Source organism: Tarenaya hassleriana, unplaced genomic scaffold, assembly GCF_000463585.1.
Source record: "Tarenaya hassleriana unplaced genomic scaffold, ASM46358v1 Cleome13, whole genome shotgun sequence".
Lineage (NCBI taxonomy): Eukaryota > Viridiplantae > Streptophyta > Magnoliopsida > Brassicales > Cleomaceae > Tarenaya > Tarenaya hassleriana.
The window spans coordinates 2,730,927-2,756,113 of record NW_010963495.1 but is presented as its reverse complement, the minus strand read 5'-3'; the positions used below and the strand labels follow the sequence as shown (position 1 = coordinate 2,756,113).

General features: G+C 35.3%; 4 protein-coding genes across 5 annotated transcripts; 2 read left to right on the top strand and 2 right to left on the bottom strand.

Moving 5' to 3' along the window:
- Nucleotides 1–2,906: 2,906 nt before the first annotated feature.
- On the top strand, nucleotides 2,907–5,189 carry LOC104807706 (protein SCO1 homolog 2, mitochondrial). The gene is made up of 7 exons (XM_010533090.2): nucleotides 2,907–3,138; nucleotides 3,511–3,643; nucleotides 3,753–3,828; nucleotides 4,113–4,316; nucleotides 4,416–4,505; nucleotides 4,598–4,730; nucleotides 4,819–5,189. Exons 1-7 carry the CDS (start codon nucleotides 3,068–3,070, stop codon nucleotides 4,925–4,927), a joined length of 816 nt encoding a protein of 271 aa, XP_010531392.1. The 5' UTR covers nucleotides 2,907–3,067; the 3' UTR covers nucleotides 4,928–5,189.
- A 95-nt stretch (nucleotides 5,190–5,284) lies between these two features.
- Nucleotides 5,285–6,130, bottom strand: LOC104807705 (PLAT domain-containing protein 1). Its single transcript, XM_010533089.2, has 2 exons — nucleotides 6,015–6,130; nucleotides 5,285–5,915 (listed from the first exon to the last, which is right to left on the bottom strand). Exons 1-2 carry the CDS (start codon nucleotides 6,078–6,080, stop codon nucleotides 5,457–5,459), a joined length of 525 nt encoding a protein of 174 aa, XP_010531391.1. The 5' UTR covers nucleotides 6,081–6,130; the 3' UTR covers nucleotides 5,285–5,456.
- A 1,264-nt stretch (nucleotides 6,131–7,394) lies between these two features.
- On the top strand, nucleotides 7,395–8,730 carry LOC104807704. Of its 2 annotated transcripts, XM_010533087.2 has the most exons (2): nucleotides 7,395–7,602; nucleotides 7,785–8,730. In XM_010533087.2, the coding sequence occupies exons 1-2, from the start codon at nucleotides 7,490–7,492 to the stop codon at nucleotides 8,545–8,547; spliced, it is 876 nt and encodes a 291-aa protein (XP_010531389.1). In that variant the 5' UTR covers nucleotides 7,395–7,489; the 3' UTR covers nucleotides 8,548–8,730. The 2 variants fall into 2 exon arrangements, with proteins under 2 accessions (XP_010531389.1, XP_010531390.1); XM_010533088.1 differs by lacking the exon at nucleotides 7,395–7,602 and having other exon boundaries at nucleotides 7,644–8,730.
- A 5,531-nt stretch (nucleotides 8,731–14,261) lies between these two features.
- On the bottom strand, nucleotides 14,262–16,638 carry LOC104807703 (probable trehalose-phosphate phosphatase H). The gene is made up of 11 exons (XM_010533086.1): nucleotides 16,527–16,638; nucleotides 16,227–16,402; nucleotides 16,000–16,140; nucleotides 15,847–15,918; nucleotides 15,616–15,741; nucleotides 15,378–15,479; nucleotides 15,184–15,261; nucleotides 14,983–15,052; nucleotides 14,816–14,886; nucleotides 14,641–14,733; nucleotides 14,262–14,532 (listed from the first exon to the last, which is right to left on the bottom strand). Exons 1-11 carry the CDS (start codon nucleotides 16,528–16,530, stop codon nucleotides 14,476–14,478), a joined length of 990 nt encoding a protein of 329 aa, XP_010531388.1. The 5' UTR covers nucleotides 16,531–16,638; the 3' UTR covers nucleotides 14,262–14,475.
- Between the last annotated feature and the right edge of the window lie 8,549 nt (nucleotides 16,639–25,187).

Sequence of the window (25,187 nt, the reverse complement as noted above, 5' to 3'; positions counted from 1 at the left end):
GTCCAAGTAGATGATCTAATTTTCCAGTCCCATTTCCAAGAAGATGTAGATTCTTCTTGGTTCCTTCCAATTGACATTTCATCAAAGATGCCTCTTCTTCTTTTTGTGTAAGTTTCTGTTGAGTGTCTGTCAGCAACAGTTGAACTTGTCTGAGCTCCTTCTCCAGTTGTTGTTTTTCACTGATTAGTTGCTTATTCATCAATACCAACTTGTTCATTTCCGTGAACAATTCATCCTCAGTGACTTCTTCTTCATCACTGTCCTCTGCTTGATCATTTTCTTCTTCAATAATCCCAAGAAACGCTACAAAATTGGACATATTTTCTTCATCACTCTCTTCCTCAGATGAGCTATCTTCATGAGAGATGAATGATTTTTCTTTCTGTTTAGTACATTCCATCTTAGTATGTCCAAATCCGTTGCATTCAAAACACTGTGTCTCCTTGAGATTCTTTAGCACACTTTCTCTCTTTGCAATACTTGGACAGTCAGCCTTCCAGTGTCCTGTGCCTTTACATTATAAGCATTTTCCTGAATCTCTGTCGCTTTGTTGTCCAAATTTCTTCTTTCCTTTGAAAAATCTATTGAACTTCTTGATGACCAGTGCCATCTCATCATGCAACTCTTCTTCAGCCTATTTTTTATTCTTTACTTGTCTTCTATTTTTTGAATCAGTAACAGTAGTCTCAGGAACATGAAGAGCAATACCTTGTCCCTTCTTAGTTTGAACAGAGGATCCACCATTCATTAGTTGCAGTCTCAACTCATGTGCTGCAAACGTTCCAACAGCTTCCTTGAATGTGACAGTCTCCAGATTATTAACGCCTTCAAATACTAGAATCTGTGAGTGATACTTGGCTGGTAGACTATTCAGAAGTTTCTTTACCAGCTTATCATTACTGATTCTTTTCCCAAGTACACTTGCCTCATTTGATAATGCACTCAACTTCCCACAGAATTCCTTAACACTTTCGTCATCTTCTATCCTCAAGTTCAAACTGAAGATCTATCATATCCAATCTGTTTTGTTTTACCTTGGATGTTCCTTCATGAATAAGCTCCAAGGTGTCTGATGCATCCTTAGCAGTTTCTCATCCTTGAATCTGTTCAAACTCTTCATGACACACGCTGCTGAAAATGATAGATAGTGCTTTCTGATTCGTAGCAGAATCCTTCTTCTCTTGAGGTGTCCATAAGCTCTTCGGCTTCGGTTTAGCTACTCCATCAATGATATCTATGGGTCGAGTCCATCCATCAGTAACAACACTCCAGGTATCTTCATCCAGTCCTCGGATATACGAACTGATCTTGACTTTCCAGTGCCCATAATTGGTAGAATCCAGCAGGGCAGTTTTTCCAATGATCTGTAATTCCTTGAGACCTTCCATCGTGTGAATCTGAACCGTGCACCGATATGAGAGGACAATAAATTCCTACGATCAGTGACCAGCTCTGATACCAATTGAAAAATTATAATCACACGATTTTTCAATAACTCAAAAATCCAAACTGGTTCTATTTCTCTGATACGTGTCAAGTACACTTCAACCTTTCCAAGTAGCACTCAACTCACCCGGTCTTACTCCCCTTGAGTAAACCTCTCGTACCACAAGAAATTCTATCAGCTACAAACACTATGTGTGCAACGCACACCCCGTGTCACCCTAGACAGCGTCTAGGCCTACAGAGCGGTTTACAGTGGTTCTATTTCTCTGATACGTGTCAAGTACACTTCAACCTTTCCAAGTAGCACTCAACTCACCCGGTCTTACTCCCCCTGAGTAAGACTTCCCGTACCACAAGAAATTCTACCAGCAACACACACTATGTGTGCAACGCACACCCCGTGTCTCCCTAGACAGCGTCTAGGCCTAACGAGCGGTTCGTCTGTAACTTAAGACTCCCCCTCAGATAAAACTCACGTTCACTCAGAAATCTCTCACCAGTGTTTCCCGTACATGTTCTCTCACCGAGATTATAGACTCTGCACTCCTCAAAACTAATCTCCCAATCTTTGACAATCACGTCTTCAGTCCATATATCCCCTCGTCCATTGATTCTCTCAATATCTTCATAATATGCATTTTTTATTTTTCTTCATTGATGCAACTGTCTTCTTTCCTTTTGTAGTTTCTTTCTAGATTCAGCTCCAAACTTCCATTTGTTGATTTGAAGCTTCTAGATGTTGAATATGCTGTTTCTTTGCTTTAACACCCAGTAAACAAGATCTTTTTTTTGTGTGCCACAGAGAAAAAAGAGAGAGAATCCATAGGCCGAATTTGCCATAATCATTTCCATTTTGAACATATTATCATGACATCAATCGCACACACAATGATGAAGAAGCTGTGCTCGAGTTCAGTGATCAAGGTTGGACAATAATATATGAACACCTGTTCGTTCGAATGATGCAATAAATACATTTGTGATTTTCGAAGCACATAATCAGAGATATTTACTCTCATAAATTATAAATAAAATCACACGAAATTCTGAAAACTCTGATTATTGGGATTGTTGGATCCCATTCGGACCACGTGTTTGATGTTCCGTGCTGTGATTGGGAGAATCTTCTTGGAGCCAAGCGACCCTCTCTCTCTCTCTCTCTCTCTCTCTCTCTCTCTCTCTCTCTCTCTCCCTCTCCCACGAGGACATACAGGGAAATAACTATAGCCAACTATTTGTGGAATGATTTGATTTTTTTTTGTGATTAATCTATTTATCTAGTCGTCGTGATTTTGACCAATTTGTATTTTTATGGCCTTGAAATTAATCATTTTGAACCTTATATTTTTTTAAAGAAAAACTTAATTTGGGCTTAGGCCCAACAAGAGAAGCGAAACCTGGTGTCCGTTGTAAGCCCCTCACTGGGAAGAAGAAAAAAAAAAAGAACGATCTTGGACACCAAGAAAATAAAAATCGCAATTGCAGGACGAAGCACGAATTTCGGGTCTTGGGTTTTTCGTTTTTTATTTGTGCTTCTTCTGGGAAAATGAAGTCGGAGATGGGTTCGAGAGATTCTCGGGAAAAGATTTGGCAATGAGGCGATTACTTTCACGAGAAACCAATGACATTTTCTCGCCGAGTTTTCCTTTCCTCCAAACAGGGCACGGCGCACGCGGTCAATCTGCTGCGAAGGTTAGTCAATCCTAAAACCCTAATCTCACCTTCTCTCCTGATGTGTTTGTAGTTTCTTCTCGGATTAAAGCGTCTGTGTTTTAGCAGCCGTCTCACTTGGGAAGATACCATCTGCGCTACAGAGATTGTTTCTTAAACTTCGAATTTGCTCCCTCTTTCGGAAGTGTTCATCTGAAACTAAGAACTCAATTTTCATTGGCAGTAGGTCGAGTTTATTTTGACCGGTTACTTTGACGGGATTACGATTGGTAATGTTTGTCCATCAACGATGATCCCTTTTGGGCTCAACCTTTGGTTTTTGAGGGTTTAACAGAACCGGGTCGGGCTTATTGAATCTACTTAACACCGTATTCATATCCCTGCAACATGTAGATGTGGACCGTCTAAGCGAATTCAGGCGTTCAATTGCACGAATTCGTCAAGAGAGAACTATAGAAGACCATACCGTAATCCTGTGTTGGCCACGGAAACTCAGGCTTCTCGCTCGTGGGCTCCTTATGCCGCTGTATTGTTTAAAAAGTTCTTCTCTTTTGGTGCACTTGTTTCTGAATCGTGTTTCAAACATGTTGATTGCCGGTCTGATTATAATGTATGATGACTTGTTCCGTTTCCAGCCTGCTGTAGTGCTCGGTTTTGCTGGATTTGCTGCATTTCTCCATTACAACGATGAAAGGAGAGCTGTTCCGAAAGGTATTTTTCGGGGTTTTGGGTTGGACCTGGAGTCTGAAACCTTTTATCTCTCGTGTATCTCTTCTTTGCTCATACTGCCCGGTGAATCTCAATTGGGTTAATTCCGTAGTATCTCGTATGCAGTCATAAAGTGCAGCATGAGTCCATGCCCCATGAGTTCTTCATCATTAGCACCTCGTGCCATTCATCTTGATGTATCTGGATACTGCTATTAGATTGGCATAGCTTCTGCAGCATACATGATTGAGATCTTCTTTCCGTTGATTGTCTGCTTGTTCTAACAGGTCAGGGGGGCAACCCTGTCTCTAATACCACAGTTAAGGGTCCGATTATCGGGGGACCCTTCACCTTGATCAGTACAGAAAAAAAGATTGTAACGGAGAGAGACTTTCTTGGGAACTGGGTTCTACTCTACTTTGGGTACACATTCTCTCCCGATGTTGGCCCGGTGCAATTAAAGATGATGGCTGAGGCAATAGACAAACTAGGTTCGGTAACTGAAACCAAATCTCTGATGTTCTTTTAGTTAAGTCATATCGATATCAGCCCGCATTGAGTAACCAATCTTACAATGTCCGAATAACCAGAGTGCAACCATAATCTGAAGATCCTCCCTGTGTTTGTCACCATAGACCCTCAACACGACACTGCTTCTCATCTCGATGCATACCTAAAAGGTCTGTCTCGCTTTGCCCACCTTCCATTGTCTCTTGCCTTGCTCATGGGGATAGTTCTCTGACAAGTCTCTTTCGTTAATATGTTATGCCAGAGTTTGACGGAAGGATAATGGGACTGACTGGAGCTGTAGGTGCAATAAGGCAGATGGCTCAGGAATACAGAGTCTATTTCAAGAAGGTGGAAGAGGATGGGGACGATTATCTCGTCGACACTTCTCACAACATGTAAGTCTCTTCAGGGGATGATCGTGATCAAAGCTTGCACGTCTGAAAAATGAAAATGGCTCATGCGTGAACTGAACGGACAATGCAGGTACTTGTTGAACCCTAAGATGGAAGTGGTCAGATGCTTTGGCGTCGAGTATTCCGCTGATGAGCTTTCCCGAGAGATTGTGAACGAAGTAAGCCCCGTTCCAAAATGACCAAATCAATTCGGAACAAACTTTTTTTTTTTTTTTAAAAGATTGGAGTTTCACCGAGTCAATGGTTCGAATTGAATTAGTTTATTAATGCGGTAAATCGAAACATTTTTTATGGTTTGAGCTTTTTTGTTTGGACAAAAGTGACAAAAACTTAGATACGCAGTGGACCACAACCACAGAGCCACTACTGACTCATGTCTGAAAGGAGGGTGTCCTTATATGTGAAAGCGTCAAATTAATATTCGGCATTCATATTCTTACAGCTACTTGGTGTTAGTTGGGTTTATGTCGGACCACTCTCAAATCAGTTCTAACGTATTAAAAGTGTCCAAAAAATTAAAATCCACGAAGAACGAGTCTTAGAATGCAAACCATTGGTCATCTCTTAATCGCAAATTGATACACACTAACCACAACTCAACCTCACCGACGCACAGCCAATCGTTTTATTTATCAATCACTCGTTATTCCGATCACAAAACGACAAACACAGACCTCTTCCTTCTCCTCCATCATCATCATCTTCATCTCACACGGACCAAGAGAGAGCCTTCCGGATATCTGACCCGACCCGGCTGGCCACCGGGCAGTTGTTGCGGACCGCGGTGAGCTCGTACGGCGACACATCGACCGCGAGCCATTGCTCGATCTCGAAGCTCTGCTGCGAGCACTGGGCGTGCACCCCAGCGGTCGAGACCTCCACGTAGTTGACGTACCATCCATGGTGGTCGCCGGAGCCGTCGGAGGTCAGGTTCAGGGCGCAGACCGGGCTCGGCAGGCACGGCGCTCTCCCGCTGAAAATATCGAGATTGCTCCTCTCGTAGTAGTTGTAATCCGCACCCATCAGGCCTCCCCACGCCTGCAGATCTCGGATTCCGATGTAGTCCCCGTACTTGTCGTAGATTCGCGCGCTGATGATCGAATCTGTCCCTGCCTTGAAGATCGATCCTGTTCGGATGTAGAATGTGTACACACAGTCCGGATCATCCTGCGACATCAGAAAATCCGATTGAATAAAAAAAAAAAGTCAAAATCGGTGGTAGATATCGGAAAAAAAATGGAGACGGAGGAGATTTCCGGAACTTACGGCGAAAGCGACGGCGAAGGTGACGGCGATGAGGAGAGAGAGGAGGAGAACGTCGCGGCGAGCCATCTGTTCCGGTAAGCTTTTGCTCGGATCTTGGAGAGACAGACATATGTATACACATTTATAAATGTGCAAAATTATAGAGAGTAAAGGGTATTACGGGGTTTTAACATGCGATGTCGTTATCATGTGCTTCAATGACCAGCGTATTCCAGTGACGTGGCAATGTTTCGAACGGATATCCGTCAAGATGCGAACACGTGTCAACGGTGTGTAGAGTTCTCGTCACCGTACGTCGTTTACTCGGTGTACTCTATGGGGATAGGATCGGCCGGGACAGGAATAGAAGATTACGTAACTACCCCTTGTAATACTAATCCATATCTGACAAATAAGGCAAATTCCGCTTTATAATTTCCTTTTTTTTGAAAAATTGTTGTAACTTACTTGTTTCATGAATACTATTTCACATGTAATGTTCATTTTCTAGTTGAAATCTGGGTGCTTTCGAGAAACATGGTAAGCATATTCTGGAAATGGTACCATCGACATATAATTTTTTTTCTTATTTTACTCCTAAAATATGTATTTTCTTCTAACTTATTTCCTCATTACCATACTGAATCACAAAAAAAAAAAACATCAATCTCATAACTGTTAGGTGTCGGTATCGGTGTCATTGGTATGTACTTGTTTTAGTTAGTGGTGCCACGCGGTACACGTGGAATGAGATATAATAATAATAATAATAATAATAATAATAATAATAATAATAATAATAATAATAAATTAATAATAGGTTTGACTGAAAAACTAACGAGAGACGAAGTCAAACAAGAATTTCAGAGAATCGTTCGACAGAAATTTCTGGTGATACTAATATGACCCACACGAAATAAGCCCATATCTAATTATATATGGGCCGAAGACCCTTTATGAAGCCCACAACCGCATGGATGAGGCCTTGAATGTGTTTATTACGAAATTACCCCTTTCCAAATCCAGCGTGGGAATTATATATGGGCCGAAGACCTTTATGAAGCCCACAATCGCACGGGCGAGGCCTTGAATGTGTTTATTACGAAATTACCCCTTTCCAAATCCAACGTGTGCGTTTTTTAAAGGATAACATGTTACATAATCACGACAAAAAAAAACATCTATATCATTGATTGCTTACTAACTTGGGTGGTTATATATTGGTGGATCGCGTTTATCAAAAGATTAAATTTTGCTATCGGATCTGTTTTCAACAATTATTGAAATTTAAAAAAAAAATTAAAAAGGAGAAAAAGACGGATAAAAATGAGGAACGTGAGTTGGCGAACTCCAAAACGCAAAATTGTCTCCAGACCAACCAAAGTTAAGCCATGCAAACCCTAATTTTCGCATTTCCTCCTCCCTCTCTCCATCTCTCTAGTCGTCCTCCAAATTAAGACCCAAAACAAAACCACCGGCGACTCAACGTTTTTCCGATGGAGGGGCCACGGCTTCCTCCTCAGCCATATGCCGCCGCCGACGAAGACAAGCCCGACGATCCTCCCTCCTCCGCCGTCCACCGCCCCTCCGCCAGTCTCCCCGACCTCCCCTCCATCTCTCTAGTCGTCCTCCAAATTAAGACCAAAAACAAAACCACCGGCGACTCAACGTTTTTCCGATGGAGGGGCCACGGCTTCCTCCTCAGCCATATGCCGCCGCCGACGAAGACAAGCCCGACGATCCTCCCTCCTCCGCCGTCCACCGCCCCTCCGCCAGTCTCCCCGCCCTCCCCTCTGCCTCGGCCACCCCCTCCCCCTCCCATTGGCGGAAGCATTCCCTCAACTTCTCCCCCTCCCTCACTCCGCCACGTCCTCCTCCGCCGGAACCCATCCCCGAGGTCGAGACCTATGTCGTCCAAGTCCCACGTGACCAGGTCTATTGGGTCCCTCCCCCCGAACACGCCAAAATCGCCGAACGGAGAAGGAAACCGGAGAAAGCCAAGAAAGGTGGATGTTGTAAACGCCTTGCATGGTTCCTCTTCGTCTTGATCGTTCTCGGGATCATCGCCGGTGTTATCGCTTTGGTCGTTAATTTCGTCTTCCGACCAGTTCCTCCGTTGTTCACCATCGAGAACTTCGCTGTCAAAACCCAGAAATCTCGCATTCTGTCGTTTGATATCACGTTGAGAGCCGAGAACCCCACGTCAAACATGGGGGTCGATTACATGCAGAGCGCCGGCGTTTCGATCTCTTACAAGAACAAGAATCTCGGACGTGGGAGGTTCCCGAAGTTGTCGCAATCCGCGTCCGGATCCGACAAAGTTCGTCTGAAGCTCGACGGATCCAAGAACGCGTCGTTGCCTCCGGAATCGAAACAACCGGTGAAACTGGTTCTGACGGCTGATCTCGATGCGAAGTACGGTGTAGGACCGTTGAAACGGAACAAGGGAGTGACGGTGACGTGTTATGTGAAGGTGAAAGGTTTAGATGCGAAGAAGGTTCAGATTGTGTCGGAGAATTGTGAGAGCGAATTCATCGTCATCAAGAAGAAGTGAAAATGTGTTCGTAAACATGCATGCATGGGATCGATTCTACGTGTCTTTAGATGTGTGTTGTCGTATAATGTGTGCGATGTAACGTTGTTTTGTTCCTCTGTCTTTGTATTACATGTTCATGTTTGTATTCATGTTTTTTTGGTCTAAGAAAATCTAAAAAAAATCAAGGCCGAATTGCCTCAACTGACCTATTAAATCCATTTGAATTTAAAAACCATTTTGGAAGTTCAAGAAACCCCAAAAACAAAAAGGGGGAAATCATATATAATAAAATCACAAATACGTACACATACTGTTTCATATATTTACATTTTCCACTAAAAAAAGGGAAAAGGGGTAGGCGCATTTCTTCGGGTTACAAGAGAGAGAATGATATAAAAGCCCAATATCTTATAACATGATATTTATTTGGCCCATACATAAGGCATTAACTTGAAGTCCAAAAGCTTTTATATTTTAATTTTTACATTTTTTATTTCCAAACGTTTATATTAAAGATTACATTTTGTCTCGAGCGAACTTCTGTTTCTTTAGATTTTATTTAAAATTGTGTGTGTTTATATCACTTATACAGCGGTAACAACCAACCATTATCATCATCATCATCATTATTATTATTATTATTATTATTATTATTAACAGCTTGATATTTTTGCTAAAAAGCAAATGTAAAATTCAACTGCAATTGTTAATCATGACCGCCATATATAGGACGCATCATACCATACCATATATCATACATGATGCATTGATACCCGTTTCAAAAGTACATTATAATCTTGGCGCAATACAATGTCTTTAAATGATCATGATGGTACATGTAACTTTAATACACAAAAGGCTTAGAACCCACCAATGAATCTAACACTCAATTAAAGAAGAGAGTCATTTTCCCACGAAAAGGGTCATCCCCAAGTGGCATCCAATAATTACGAAGGATATTTCATTACCAAGGCGAAACAAGTAGCCTTGGATAACCAAAAAGAGACATGTAAATGTGGAAATTCTTAAAAGCGGTTCAATTATTTGCATTCTATGCGAAAATATTATTGCCCATTTTGTGGTGTCCAAGCAGAATTATCAGAAAAAATTTAAACTTTTTACAAAATATTCATTTTTTTTTTCATAATTCGTAAGTTAACTAAATTTTCCACTCAACTATATCTTCTAAAGAATCGGAATTAAGTTCACATAAATACTTTTAAACGATGAAATTGAAAGAATACAATAAGCACGAATAATAGAAACAATTTATAATCGTGGAAGTATAGAAAGGAACCTACCAACTTTTCACATGGTTGGAACTAGGGGTGGGCACGGGTCGGATACCCGGGAAAATCGAGAGATTTGGATTCGGATCCGGGAGGTTCGGGTATTTAACTATAAGATTTGTATCCGGGATTTGGTATTTACGAGTATCCGGGGTACGGGTATCCGGAATAATAGTCGAGTACTCGCGGATATCCGGATCCGGATTTATTTAAGTAAAACAACAATATTCATATATAAAATTTTCAAAACATGAAGATATATTTATAAAAATTGATGAATTATGATAAAATATACAAGACAAAAGAGATAATAAGAGACAAATAATAATAAATTTAATTTTTTTGAATTAATATTAAAAAAATATAAAATTATTTTATCTAAAATAATTGTATTTTATAAAAATGTTATATAAATATAAGATATAATTATTTATAATCATAATAGGCGGGTACCCGCGGGGATCTGATTTTAAAAATTCTATTATCCGGATTCGGATCCGGATTCACGGGTATTGAAAAATCAGGATTTGGATTCGGATTTGAAAATTACGAGTATCTTAAAATCGGGTATCCGTGAGACGAGTATCCGACGGATACCTGATTTTCGGGTATTTGTGCCCAGCCCTAGTTGGAACCCCATGCCTCTCTTATTTCCTTTCTTTAAATGGTTTTTGTACTCTCTTATGCGGCTCTCGATAAAAGCTCATGCACGAAGAAATTCTATCTTCTTTTTTGTTTTTGTTTTTTTAATAATTTAATTAACTTTCCTCTCTTTTTCAAATATATATAAACAAATACTTAATAATCCGAAAACCCACCCTCCACTAGTTGGAACCCCATGCCTCTCTTATTTCCTTTCTTTAAATGGTTTTTGTACTCTCTTATGCGGCTCTCGATAAAAGCTCATGCACGAAGAAATTCTATCTTCTTTTTTGTTTTTGTTTTTTTAATAATTTAATTAACTTTCCTCTCTTTTTCAAATATATATAAACAAATACTTAATAATCCGAAAACCCACCCTCCACTAAAAATCATTTACATTTCTACCAACTTTTTTCTAAATATATTTTTTTTCTTTTTCCTTTTCGTCTTTCGGACGTGTCAGAGTGGATTCTTGAGCAAAGATGGACACTCGTTTGCTCCCAATAATGAGAGCATCTGAGTCACATGGATCCACATGTGACCAAAGACCTTGGAACATCCCACCCAAAAAAAAAACGCCACTACCCACGCATGATTGCATACACGCATACCTTGAAACATCTATACATATATACATACACATGCATTGTATTCGAGTTGTACTTACGCAAGTGCTTGCGTGTCAGAATACGTCAGGAACACGTGTTGCAAAAGCATTCGAGCAACACCATGAAGCTGAAATAATGGAACGACAAGCTCACCGAGGGAATCTTGGTCCATGTGAACTGTTTCGTGGAATTGTATGTAGTTATATACGAAAATGTTTGTTGTTATTAGCGATAACTCTTGTTTTCATAATCGAAGCGAGTTTAAGTAAATAATCTAATCTGCTTTTGCTATAAAATTTTAATCTCATACAGAATGTAATTTTTCATGTATATGTTCGAAAATAATATATAAACTCCACATAACATTTGAACTCTCCACAACTTCTAATACATAACTATAATATTTTTATAAAATAAGAAAAGCAAACTATATATATAACATAAATCTCGTTGTATTTAAAACTCATAGTTATTTGAAAATAGATTGCGCAGATTTTCGGCCAACTTGATGAGTTTATTAATCGTTGTATAACGACAATGACGGCAACCAACGTTTTCTTTCTCGAGGAATTGACTACAAAATCTCCTGAATTGACCAATTAAAATTATCCATAAACAGTGAATCTCACGGCGATTAATCAATTAATCGTAGACCGAGGATACTATTTTACGTCGAGGTTCGAGATGGTTTCGTTGGCCGATATAATTGATGACTGAAATTATATATATATATATATGGGAGAACGAAAGAGGGGTTCACCTTTACAATGTTTTGTTTGTATTCTCTTCTTTTTGAGTGGATTCCAAATCTTCACTCTTCCACTTTGCTGTTCAGATTCCTGTTAACTAGCATATATAATCAATAAAGCAATGTATATTAATAGGGGGATAATTTGCTTTAATTGAAAACCCTAATCTAGGAAAATAGTCGCACCAACTCTTGTTTTATTAGGCTCCAACAAGAAAATTGTAAAACACAAGCATCTTTGTGTATACACACACATACATACATATATATATATATATGGACTACATATACATTTTATATGTGACGTTTACAAAGGTTATACACAACGTTAGGGTTACTAATATTAGATTTATGTTATTCATGAATTAAAATTCCAAGTCTATAGTTCGTTCTTGTGTGTGATAAAACCAAACAGAAGTCCGATTCATTGTATATGGTCTTCGGAAAAGCAATTGAGTTATCAAATCTAGTGTTTTTGACACGTGTTCAGAAGTGCATGATATATTGGCAAGATTTTGACAGAACTTTCACGGCCAATGGGGTTGAGAGTTTCCGTGTTACAAGGACGTAGGAATAATAGCCCTGCGTACATAGGTTATTAGAATATGTGTATAACCAATTCATATACTTTGCCTTTTTGGAAATGTTTTTAACATAATTTAATACCCACTCCACTAGCATGCATATGTTCACGTTTTCATGTATACATACGAGTAATTACATAATAAATATTACCCCCCACCAAATCTTTTAATGATCTCCTTGTGGCATGTCGGAGAAATGGGTGCATTAACATCTGCCGTTCGTTGGAAAGTAGACAACTAATAACGTGCCCTAACAATAAACTAATCAGTCATTAACAAATTAATTTCATTAATTGTTTCTCGTGGTTTACACACTTGTTTCCCGGACGAAATTTGACTGTGCGGCGGCTTAAGACCAACCCTAAAGACTTCCTGGTCAATCAAAGTTGGTCCTTTCAACATATATATAAATTGAAGAGATTTTCCATTTGTTTATAATTCTTTTTTGCTGCAAATAAAATTTTATTTCAACCAATGCAATATATTTTCTCTGTTATATGGATCATTTAAATTTCAAACCCTCATTCCCATTCAACGCGATATTAGAGACTCTTTAACTTCCCTCCTAGTAACATTGAATTTAAGTAATAAATGTAACAAAATCACTAAATCTAATTAAATAATTGACCATCAGATTATTAATTATTCCGTAATTGCTTATTTGAAGAATCTATATTTTAGATGAAAAAATATTTGAGATTATTTAATAGAGAAGAAAAAGACACCTTCTCTTCTTATTTTTATGTCACTAATTAATATCGAATTGCTGACATGGGGTCGAGTTCCCACAAGGCTAAGCTAAATATATGGAATTTACTGAGGTGTTAACTTCGCTCTCGCACTTATCCGGACCGATAACTATTGATATGTCGTGACAGTCAGCACTATATATACCTTTAAATTAATAATATTTGATTAATTAGGGTTTTATCAGTTTTCTATAATAACAAAATTATACGAGTTGATTGGCCTTTCTCACATGCTGTCATTTACGTGGTCCGTACAAACGAGTTTATCATAAGCATGCACAAAAGATTCCATAATTTTATTTTTTTTAATTAGGAAGTTCACTAAATCATGCTCAAATATATATTTCTAAGGTTCCGAGGTCGAAAACCTCTCCCCCCAGTTAGAGTTCGATCTCATAATAGAGTTACGTTTTGCGTCCCCGTGGGTCTAATCAGTTTAAGTATTCGTAAATCATAAATCATAAAAATCATTACAAGGCAAAGGAGTGTATATTGAGCATGATTGATTTGATTTTAATTAAATCATTATTGCATGTCTATATATATATATATCTTGTATAATGGCAGTTTTATATATATATATATATATATGTGTGTGTGTGTGTGTATGCGAGAGAGAGAGAGAGAGAGAGAGAGAGAGAGAGAGAGAGTGGTTGAACTTGTCTATAAAGTGTCTAAGTATACACACAAAGACGCACATACACAAGTGTATATGTCGTGTGTATAGTTGTACTGTCAGACAGATTCCCTTTTGATGCTCTTTTGTTTTCTTGGGATTCCTAAGACTAAACAGATAATGTCAAGAAAGATTCCATCAAACATAATTTGGTAAATTATTATTAAGCAGTTATTGTACTGAAACTTCAAATTTTAGTAATTAAGTTTAAAATATAATTTCCCATAATGTGTTGGATCTGTCTGATGCCATACCACGGAATATTCCATCGTTTCTTTTATTTTCTTAAAAAAAAAAAAGGAATCCTCCTTTGGCTCGAAAGTGCATCCATTCATGATTGCACAAAATATATAAACAGAAGAGTCGAAGCGAATCTAATTTTCTCGAGCGTACATGCAGTCGTATTCGTATTATATTTATGTATATGTTCCGTATGGAGAAACAAAACAGATCCCACATGATATTTATAGCTTTGGTAACAGTTGCATGAAAAGTTGATACATATTTGCTCTTAGAATTATATTTATAATATCTACATATGCATACAAACTAACATAAATATATATTTATTTTTTACATTTTTCAATAATACGCTCTAATCAGCTCGAATCTATATATATAAGTAATCGAATAAGAATCTCGTGTTGTCTTCACGACCCAGATCTCAATTTATTCCATTCCACTAGACGTTGCAAAAAATCCATAACCTGTTTCAGAGAAAACAATAAAAGAAGGTGAATTCATCTACTTTTATATATATATATATATATATATAGAGAGAGAGAGAGAGAGAGAGAGAGAGAGAGATAGATTACTTCATTGGGATCTTGCAAGGAATAAGTAGCACTGGTCTCCTTTGGAAATTTGGAGACAAGAATCCCAAGGCCTTGCCCTCTTTCTCTCAATTTCTGCAACATTAATTGATCATCTAATTAAATTAAGTTCTATAAGTTTATTGTTATATATATATATATATATAACAAATTATACCTTAAAAGCATCTTCGTCGGTACGATCATCCCCGATATAAAGAGGAAAAACGTCTTTGCAATTAGCAAATCCTGCACATGATCCAATTCAACATTCAATTAATAATGTAAACTATATCAAACATATTTGTATTCTCCTTCATTGATAAAGCATTCGGATAGGGTTACCAAGTGACTCCAACAAGAACTCCAGTGCTTTGCCCTTGTCCCATTTGATAATAGGACGAATTTCGAAAACCTGCTTGCAACCCAATAATAAAAATTAAACCAAAATAGATAAAAACTCAACCTTAATATATATATATATATAAGCACACACACATATACACTAAACTTTTAATTTATATATATATATATATATATATCCACCTTTCTTCCTTGAGTAAGCCGAAGCTTAGGGTAGTCCTTCAAGACCGATCGAACTTGATGAGCCAACTCACTCCACATCTGTAAATGCATACTAAGTGGTTTATATATATTTCTTAAGAAATTATATTTTCGAACCATGTTTTCTGCAAGAAATTCGTAATGAAATTGAATTATTAATGAATGGATAATCGTACATTTTCGTCGACGCATCGGAAATGCACCGAGACACAAAATTTGTTGTTCTCAACCTTGGATCCGGGAGTTGTTTTCGTTTTCTCCACCAATTTCTTGTAAACCTGAAATAAAAAGGGGACAAAAGCCGAACGTATAAAATTTCAGTCGAAAGTAGCGCTTAATTTATATAAAATAAAATACAAATATCCACGTCGTTATCAATTCATGAAAAATGGGCATATCAGAGGGAATGTTAACCTCGTCGATCATTGGCAGGAACTCCGTCGCCGGCTGGCAGAGAAGGGATCCGTTCTCGGGCCCCTTGATGTCCATGCCGTGACTTCCGGCGTAATACAACTCGGTCAATTTCACGAAATTATAAACCTGCAAAATTATAACGATTAATAATATTAATTAAATATACCATGATTATTATTCGTAATCAACCCCACCGTGATGATCATCACAAAATGGTAAAAAAAATCTCACCTTTTCTCTGCACCTGCCGCTCACTATGGCAGTAAAAAAGCATTTCGCAAGATTTCTCACCGTTCTTCTCATCTGGAAAATTTCAGATTATACACTAATTAATAATTAATTACAGACCAGTAAGAATTTTTTTTTCTCACAAAAAAAATTGACCTTTTTGGACATGAAAGCCCGATCGGGATCATTGACAATGGGAGACAGGGTTCCATCATAATCCAGAAACATCACGATTTGCTTTCCTTCAGAAGCGTGGATTATCTCTTCGAACATCTCCAAAGCTGATGGATGTTCTGTCTGCAAATTCCCATTTTCATCTCCTCTTTCAATACAAAATAAAAAAAAAAATATTTATTAAAAAAAGAAGAAGAAAGAGATAGTACCATCCAAGAACTCTGCCTTCCAAAGGATTTGAGATGCGTGGGAGAAGAAGATCGCATGGAATCAACCCAAGAACTGATCAGTCCTCCTCCTCCTCCTCCGCCTCCGCAGTTGACCTTCTTGTCTGTCACAGCTCCCACTTTCCCCGCCATTTTATTGTTCTCTTCGATAAATCTCACTACAAAAGACAGAACAAAAAGTCGGGAATCTCAGACACGTAATTTCACGTTATGGGTCGACGTGTGCATAACATATATACGTATTCATGTCGATAAACACATTTTGATCGAAAATACGCTCACCCATTTTCCAAAACCCAGTACCCAAGTTGACACAAGACAGAGAAGAAGAGAAAAGAGACAGAAACAGTTCTGATTCTAAGATTTTTTTTTTTTTAAAGAAAAAAGAGAGAGAGATATAGAGCGAGAATGAATGTGTGGGAGAGATAGGAAGCGAGATTTGTCCGAATTTATAGCTGCGAAATTACATGTTTTTTTACCCCAAAATAAATGAAAAAAACAGATATATGTTTTTTGGCGATGGTGGGACCCACAAATGGTTCCATCTGGCAAATAGTGGGCCTCTCTTCCTTTCCCGCGATTTTTCTTTTATCTGTATATAATATACACAATAAACAGGGACGTAGAGGCGTCTCCTGGAAACGCCACGTGGTTTCCTGCTTTAGGACCATGCTGCATCTGTATAAATTTAATAAATTGTTGTTATTTTTTTTGTTTACTATACTATATATTTAGTTTTTCTCTAAAACCCCGCGTTTTTAATTTTGTTTTTCAGTATATGAATAAAATCGGCTGTATAATGACCATCAGCTGTCATTAAACATAAAATAAAATATCATAAAAAATTTAAACTGCTATCCGATTTTTTAAACCAAAAATCAATTTCAATTGAATTGATACAGATTATGTTTTTCCAAGAAAACGTGGTATCTTTCGAACTCTGTTATGGAATAAAAAAATTCACATTTCGGGAAGTTATTAACATGCATTTGCAAGAGTCGATTCGACCAAGAGAAAAAGATCATACAAATATTGCGATATGTCGGATCAATTAGGTTTAATGAAAACCTTTTAGAATTATACACTTATTTCAAATATCTGAAATTATGAATTTAATTTTTAATACCTTAAAAGGTTATCAAAATTTTCATATCACAATATTTTAGTTAACGTATGTTCACTTTCTTTCATGTGAACCGAATTGAAAATAGTTCTTTTCATGCCCCGATAAAACGATCCTAAGGAACGTGTGCCGCACATAATCTCGCGTGACAATTTTAAAATCTATGATCTATTGTGTGAAGTTATTAATTTTCTCCAAATTGATACATTTTCCAAATACAGATATAGTTTTTTTTCCATAATTAAATGGTGTTATGAGATAACAGTGTAAAAAAAAACACCCGTCATACAACTAACTATAATGAAAAACATCGAAAGATCTTGGAGATTCGAAGGTAATTTCACAAAGCTTACAAATGATCGGTCGTAACCGAAAAACGTTGTAAGCATCAACCAATCATCATTCATGACATCGCTGTTGGATAATACGACAAAAGTATCTGAGAACCACTTCGAGGACTACAGTTTAATGGACAGATGTTCCAGTTTACTGGATGCCACGTGGTCAAGTCGTTGACCAGTGCGTCGTATAGCCATTGCGTGGCCACCACCTGGTACATATATATATGTCCAGTGGTAGTTCACATATTCTTTAAAGCTTATTATTACCCGTTTTATTATGATGTAATTCATGAAGGGTTTTTTGTCATTTCATGAAGGCTTATTCATTATTGGTATTTGTAGAGCTAGCAGTAGGATGGAATTATACGAGGTAGCTTCAGGTGAATGCATGCATGCACACGAACATTCTCTTGAAGTTTTGAAGAATTTGCATATGATTCTTAAGGAAAGAGAAGAGAATTTAGTTGACCGATTGAATTGCATGAAAGCTGATTCGAGGGTTCGGGTCTTGAATTAACTAAGCTCTTGATCATAACATTTGATTTATTTATTTATTATCATCATCATCATCATCATCATCATCATCACCATCACCATCATCATCATCACCATCATCGTCATTTTCATTTGTTTCAAATTTCAGCGAGGTTCATAAATACGGATGCCGAACATTAATTAAAAGTTGATGATGGTCGACATTTCTTAAGTTTGATATTTAGTTTTTTTTTTTTTTTTGATATTTAGTTGCTAATACCGTATGATGCAGGCCATGTATGTATTGAACCGTAGGACTAATACATAATCTGTGGTCCTGTGGAGCAATGTTATCATTAGCTAGTACAAATGTGGGATAATATCCAATGTTCGGCCCGGTCAGACTGTTATGAAAAAAAAAAATCCTATCTTATCTAAGCATGAATAGTATTCTTGACAAAAAAAAAAAAGGAATAGTATATGTATGTATACGTTTATGCATACACAAACCTTAGTTCAAGCTTCTGCGCGTTTAAATTTTTTTTTTATAATGATGGGAACTCGCCATACGGTCCTTCGAACCGGATCCTGCATCACCTCACAGTCTTCGGGGTGGATAATCGGTATCGCGGACAATAAACCCTCCGACCTCGCGCAACAGCTGACAAGCCACGCAGAGCAGGTAAACCAGATGAAATTGACCGGTTCAGGAGAATTTCTATACCCAGGTTTCGAATCCACAATCTCAATGTGAGGGGCTTGTCATCAACCGCTGGACTGAGAGACTCTCCCGCATTTTTAAATTATTTAAATACTTTATCAACGATTCCGGCAACTATATCGTTATTTGTAATTATATTTCATACTTAAACTGTTCACATGTATACCTCAAGGTCATATATTTGCTCGGCCGAGGTAAAGCTCCGACGTCCGACAATGCATTTGTTCCCTAAGGATTAAGAGTGTCTCCACCCACCACGTGGATCCCTAAGAGGCAGCATTTCATGTGAAGAGAAGCTTTTGTTGGAATATTTATTGCCATTCATTCGTTAGTCTTGAAAATCAATTTATTGTCGGTTCGGAACCATTTATGCTCTTCAAACTGGCTGCGAAAGATTGAAACGGTCGATCGAAAATCAAATACATCTTTGAGCCATATTTCTAACCGGGTCCAATGTTATATAAAAATACAAATCACACGCAAAAACTTAATTTTATTAGAATAGCATCCTTAAATGAAATTAAAATTCAATTTCTCATTGTTTTTCCCTAATATAATGAGAGCTAAATTCTTAAGACAAAAGAGAACACCATAGTTTTAGTCCATTTGCAAAACCGAACTCAAAGTAACTGCTAACGGCAATCGTATCTCCAAACTCTCCGCAGATAGTGGACCCCAATAAGACAATTTTGACAAAACATGCCACGTCAACGACTCCCGTGGTCCACGTCACCTTTTGCAACTGCCACGTCAATTTTGATGTTGACTCGCAAAGAATCTTTTTCCACGCATACCTTCAATAATACACCGTTATTGATTGTTTGTCTCCAAAAATATTTATTGGGCGGTAATGCCATACACAATGATAGAACCTATCAACATTTCCCAGGAGCTTTATGATGCACTGCTACGCACGAAGACATATAGCTCTTTATATACATATATATATATATACACACACACATACATAGCGATGGTGGCAGACTAACTACGCTGATACTTTTCATTTCAAAGTGAAAAAAAATGAGTGGATACCTTTCAATTTTAAATTTTTTTATTTGCAAATAAAAAAATATCCCATGCCAATGTATCTACGATTATTTAAACATAAAATATTTAATATATATATATATATGTATACATATACATATGCTCTCTATATCTTAATTATTATGTGTGAGAGAAGGAGTATCCTACATTATGTAACAAGTTGGTCCTTTTATAAAATATTATTTCCTAGAAAGATACGCCTTTTTTCTAGAGTTACCAATACATTTCTTATTGATATTTAATGATAATATCGAAATGTCCAATCATTTGGAAATGCTCATAAATACCAATGAGATGAAAATATTTTAAGAACAATTTAAAGAGAAATTAAGTGATTGATAACCTTAATTTAAATAAAGAAAGTGGCTTAATTAATATTTTTACATGAGATGATGATGATGATATAATGAAGAACAACTTGCAAATGTATTGTAGATAAGGAAAGAGATATATATCACCTTTAATCACAAAGAAAAGAGTTTTATATATCGCTTATCTTATTCTCTTACAATACTTAATTAAATTAATCCTATCTACTAATTAGTTAGCCATATCCATATATAAATGGGCATAATAAAAACATGCATCACCCTCCAAACATATGTGCTTCCACTTGCAAAAGTTATATCTATAAGTTAAATCACAATTTACTCTATAAGAAAGATTGAACGCGCGTGTGTTAGTAAATGGATATACATCTTTAACTCTTTAATTCGAGCTTATCGATAAAACTATAATTAACTTATTTGGCGCTAAAATTGCTAAAAAAGAAAGATATTATCTTTGTCTACAAGTGTGTTAAAAGGGGAACTTTGGTAACTCTTTCCACTCCCGAAGAGCCACCACCAACCTATACGTTGGTTTTGCCTTTATATCTTCATGGACTCGGAACTTCAGTGGACTACACTTTCCTACCATACATATATATAATTAGAAAGACCATGACATCCATAATCGTGTTTTGGATTTGAGATACATATACTATGAATACATTTGGCTTTTTAATCGTGTTTTAGGATTCGAGGCATATATAGTAGAGTACACGGCTTTTTAACTTTCTTACACATTCGCAAGTACCATCCCCATATATCTACAATGTGTATTTCCATATATATGTTGTTTCCTCATAACCAAATTCATTATGGTCTTCACGGGCTGAAATTGAGGCGGAAGTTAGGTTAAAACCTGCTCGAGGAAAGATAATTAGAACACGTGCATTTATGATTAGTTCATGCATGAAACATATCTAAATCGTAATACGATGTGTACGTACATGTACGGGTTTATCTTCAGAGTCAAAAACGAAATATAACGGAAACAGTTAAAGATGGTGAAATATATAAATAAATGTATATTATAATCGGTGGGACACTGATCCCAATAAGCTCCGCGTTGGCGTTACGTACTTTCGACGTGTCTTGCATTAAGTCCCCTAATTCATAATTTTAATTTCTATCTATTTTAATCTAAATAGGAATATAAAGTTGAAGCTTGGGATAGCCATCACACTCTAAATTCAACTTTTTTTTCTTCCTTTTTTTTTTCCAGATATTCAAGATAACTTTAAACTTAACGACATGTTTGTTGTTTTAAACTTAACATCGTCTTTGTCGGCGATACACATTGTCGACGTGTCGCAATCTTATAGGTCCATCCATAGATCAAAGGCTCCGAATAATAATGGATTCATATAATTTTGATATATGTAACTATGCGGCCAATAGAAACGGAGATTAAAAGCCCAAATAAAATTAGGTTCATCTAATTAAGATATATATAAATGTCAATTTAATTTGGACACGAGGCCTCATGAAATCGGTCCAAGCCCCTAACTCTATCCTTTTTAAAATCATTTTGGACAATAATTGTGCATTACCTAGGTTTGAATTTGATGGACCGTGTTGAGGCCCAACTCTAATACTCCGAACTAATATTATCCAAACTGCATAATCATGGCACACGACCCCTGAAAACGAATTGACGCAACTCTCATTAGTCATTGCCATTTCCACGTAGATATCGGTCTTTGCCGACACTACCACGACGAGCGACGGTGCGTTGACATCAAGTGCCAATTGGGTTTGCAGATTCGCCGAAGGATCTTCGCTTAATTTCTTATTTATTTATTTATAGTTTTTACATTATTTATTTTTGATCTGGTGTAGAGTAATGAATTAATGTCAATCTAACCTTTATCCATTCATACATTATAATATTTGTTGCATTAAATGACGAAGTCGTCTATTCGATCATTTGGTACTATAGAAGCATGTTAGACCCTTTAATTTAGTTTTTTCTTAGTATATTTGTAAATATAACTTGAATATAAAAAAATAAAACAGGTGAATTTATCTCATTCTGATGAATTTTTTTATTTGGTGAAAACATCTAAACATACACATCATCATCCATGTTGTATTTGTTTTAAAATTTCATTAGTTTATTAAAATTCTATATATAATTGATTTTAAATATTCTAGACGGAAGATGAAATTATGGTTTATCTTAGAAAGTGCGATGTAATCTCTATAGAGTATTGATTTAGCATTCGATTTAGTATTTGGTTAAGTTTATTCGATGTAGATTTTGTATATGCTCCATGTCTATAATTTGTTTAGAGAGTTTTCAGTGTCATTTTTTTTACCTGTAAAAAATATTTTAATTGTAATGAAATAATAAAAATTGTATTCTTAAAGATTGTAGGTACCCTTTGTTTTAAAATGAGATCTAATATGGAACTTTTGCAATTTAATAATAATAATATATGAATAAAAAATTATGATATCCGGAGTTTACAAATCAAATACGGAAATTTATTTCGAAAGATTTGTCGGATGCATATATCAAAATCGAATTAAACGACATTCATGATCTCATCCGTATTTTTTAATAATAATGTTAAATATAATAATAATAATTTGATATGAAAAGTTAGGATGTTTAATATTTATATGTTTTTCCCCGACAAATTCAAGAAATGTTTTATGTATATTTAGGTTTTGAAATCCAACATATGAATCACCAAAATATTCCATTGAGCAGCTTTTTTTAAATTAATATTGGTGAATTAAAAATCCCTTTATCTATATATATAATTTGTTTAGATTACTACTAATTTTTGCACATGAATAATTAAAAAATAAAAAACTCATCTTTATTATATAAAAATCTATTTTGCTGAATTTTATATATAATAAAACTTTGTTTTTTTGCATTTATATTTTAAAATTTATTTATTATCTTGATAATTTTAAAATTTTAATGTTTTTAAAATATTATCGATTATGTACAAAGAATAAAAATTAAAAATTTCAAATAATAATTTTATCCTTTAATATAAAAAAATTAATTTATAAAAAAATATGTTGAAAAATTAAGAAAATTCAATTTAATAAAATTTTCCTTATAGGTGAAGTCAAAATTTGGATTTGATATATAAATTTTTAACTTGGAAAAATATTTACATTTAAATTTTCTATACTAAGGATGGATAGTTTTAATTTTAAATTTTAAATTTATATTTATATTTCTATATTTTTGTCCCTAAAAATATTATACATCATATCTAATTTTTATGTAAATGAAAATACTAATCTTAAAACAAAGCAAATGATTTTTATACAAAATAAATATTATGTTAAAATATATAATCAGTTTTAATTCAACAATGTTACAAATAATAACATCCTAATATCTCTTTATTTTGTACTCACTTTCTTGGATATTTTTATGTAAACAATAATTATAAATTATTACCTATAAAATTATGTTACATTATAGTAATTTACTAATATAAAATAAAAATATGGAGAATATTCTTTTACATAACTAATTAGTTTATAAAAAAAATATTTTATAAAATAGTACAACTATCTTTTTTGGAGCAATATGAAACAAAAAAACTTAAAACATAATATATATTTTACTATGAAATTATTATTATGTTGTGAGTATATGTATAGAAAACCAAGAACTATATATAATTTTATCTACATTAATCCGTCATCAATGATATTCATATTTTTTCACATTTTTTTTTGTTTAAAACTTCAATTCTTTATACAGATAATATAATGATTATTTTATAATATTAAAATTATATATTTTAAACAAATAAACTATATCACTTTTATTATATCAATATAAAAACTGTTACAATAAAAAAGAATAATAGAAAAAGAATAACCCGTGTATGTGCGGGTGGTTACCTAGTAATAGTAATAAAAAAATCACCAAAAAAAATCGTGTTCTTCATATTTCGAAATTTTTTTTTATTTTTTTATTACCCAAAAAAATCTTATACTTATACTTATTCGCCGAAATATATTTGCACTCTTTATATATTAGACAAAAAAAAACCTTATAATTTTTTTTTACCAAATAAATTCTATACTTATATTTATTCATCGAAATATACATATATTTTATAGATTCTATCAAATAAGTCCCTAAACACAAACATAAAAAAAAATACGTTAAAAAATCTATCCGAACCTAACCCAATCGATATATATCCGAATCAAATCAAACCGATTAAAATAATATATCATATTGGATATGAATATTTTCAATCCAAAATAACCAAATTCGAAATAATCGAATTGAAATAGTTGTAAAACGAATAAAACAAATTCAGAATTAACCATAATTGAATATTACCTTTTATCTCTTTCTAAAGTTTAAATAGTTTTTTTAGTGATTTTTCCTGTTAATAAAGGGCACTAGATTCCATGAAAATTACACGAGTTCTGATGAGAATGGACTAGTGAATGGATCTGGAGTCTAATTGTTTTGACATTCGGTGTTGATTTTATTTTAGAAAAATTTTGCATAAATGTGCAAAAAAAATATATTTGAATTCTATACTTCTACTATTGTAATCTTTGTATTCTATATTTTTTTAAGTTAAAATGACCATCATAACATTCTATGTTATTACAACTTACAGATTTTCTATATTTATAAAAAAAAAAATCACTCGCATAAATTTTATTTTCCTCCACATAGATAAAAAATATTTATATAGATTTTATTTTCTTATATAAGTATAGAAAAACACTTGCATGCTTTCGTGAAAAAACACTTGCAGTTCATCAGGTCATCAAGTCAGTAGGTCAGTAGGTCATCACATCACCAGGTTAGCAGGTAATCTGATGCATATCGTAGGTGATCTACCGCATGTCGCAAGTCACTTGTGGCAAGTCACCTGCCCTAGGTCGCAGGTCACATACTGG

Coding starts and splice junctions, on each gene's coding strand:
- LOC104807704 (XM_010533087.2), top strand. CDS start 7,490: ATGGAGGGGCCACGGCTTCCTCCTCAGCCATATGCCGCCGCCGACGAA. Junction 7,603..7,784: donor GCCAGTCTCCCCGACCTCCC/CTCCATCTCTCT, acceptor CCCCGCCCTCCC/CTCTGCCTCGGCCACCCCCT.
- LOC104807703 (XM_010533086.1), bottom strand. Junction 14,887..14,982: donor GTTCTTGTTGGAGTCACTTG/GTAACCCTATCC, acceptor GATCATGTGCAG/GATTTGCTAATTGCAAAGAC. Junction 14,533..14,640: donor CCTTGCAAGATCCCAATGAA/GTAATCTATCTC, acceptor TCTCTGAAACAG/GTTATGGATTTTTTGCAACG.
- LOC104807706 (XM_010533090.2), top strand. CDS start 3,068: ATGACATTTTCTCGCCGAGTTTTCCTTTCCTCCAAACAGGGCACGGCG. Junction 3,139..3,510: donor GCGGTCAATCTGCTGCGAAG/GTTAGTCAATCC, acceptor TGCAACATGTAG/ATGTGGACCGTCTAAGCGAA. Junction 3,829..4,112: donor AAGGAGAGCTGTTCCGAAAG/GTATTTTTCGGG, acceptor TTGTTCTAACAG/GTCAGGGGGGCAACCCTGTC.
- LOC104807705 (XM_010533089.2), bottom strand. CDS start 6,080: ATGGCTCGCCGCGACGTTCTCCTCCTCTCTCTCCTCATCGCCGTCACC. Junction 5,916..6,014: donor CCTTCGCCGTCGCTTTCGCC/GTAAGTTCCGGA, acceptor CTGATGTCGCAG/GATGATCCGGACTGTGTGTA.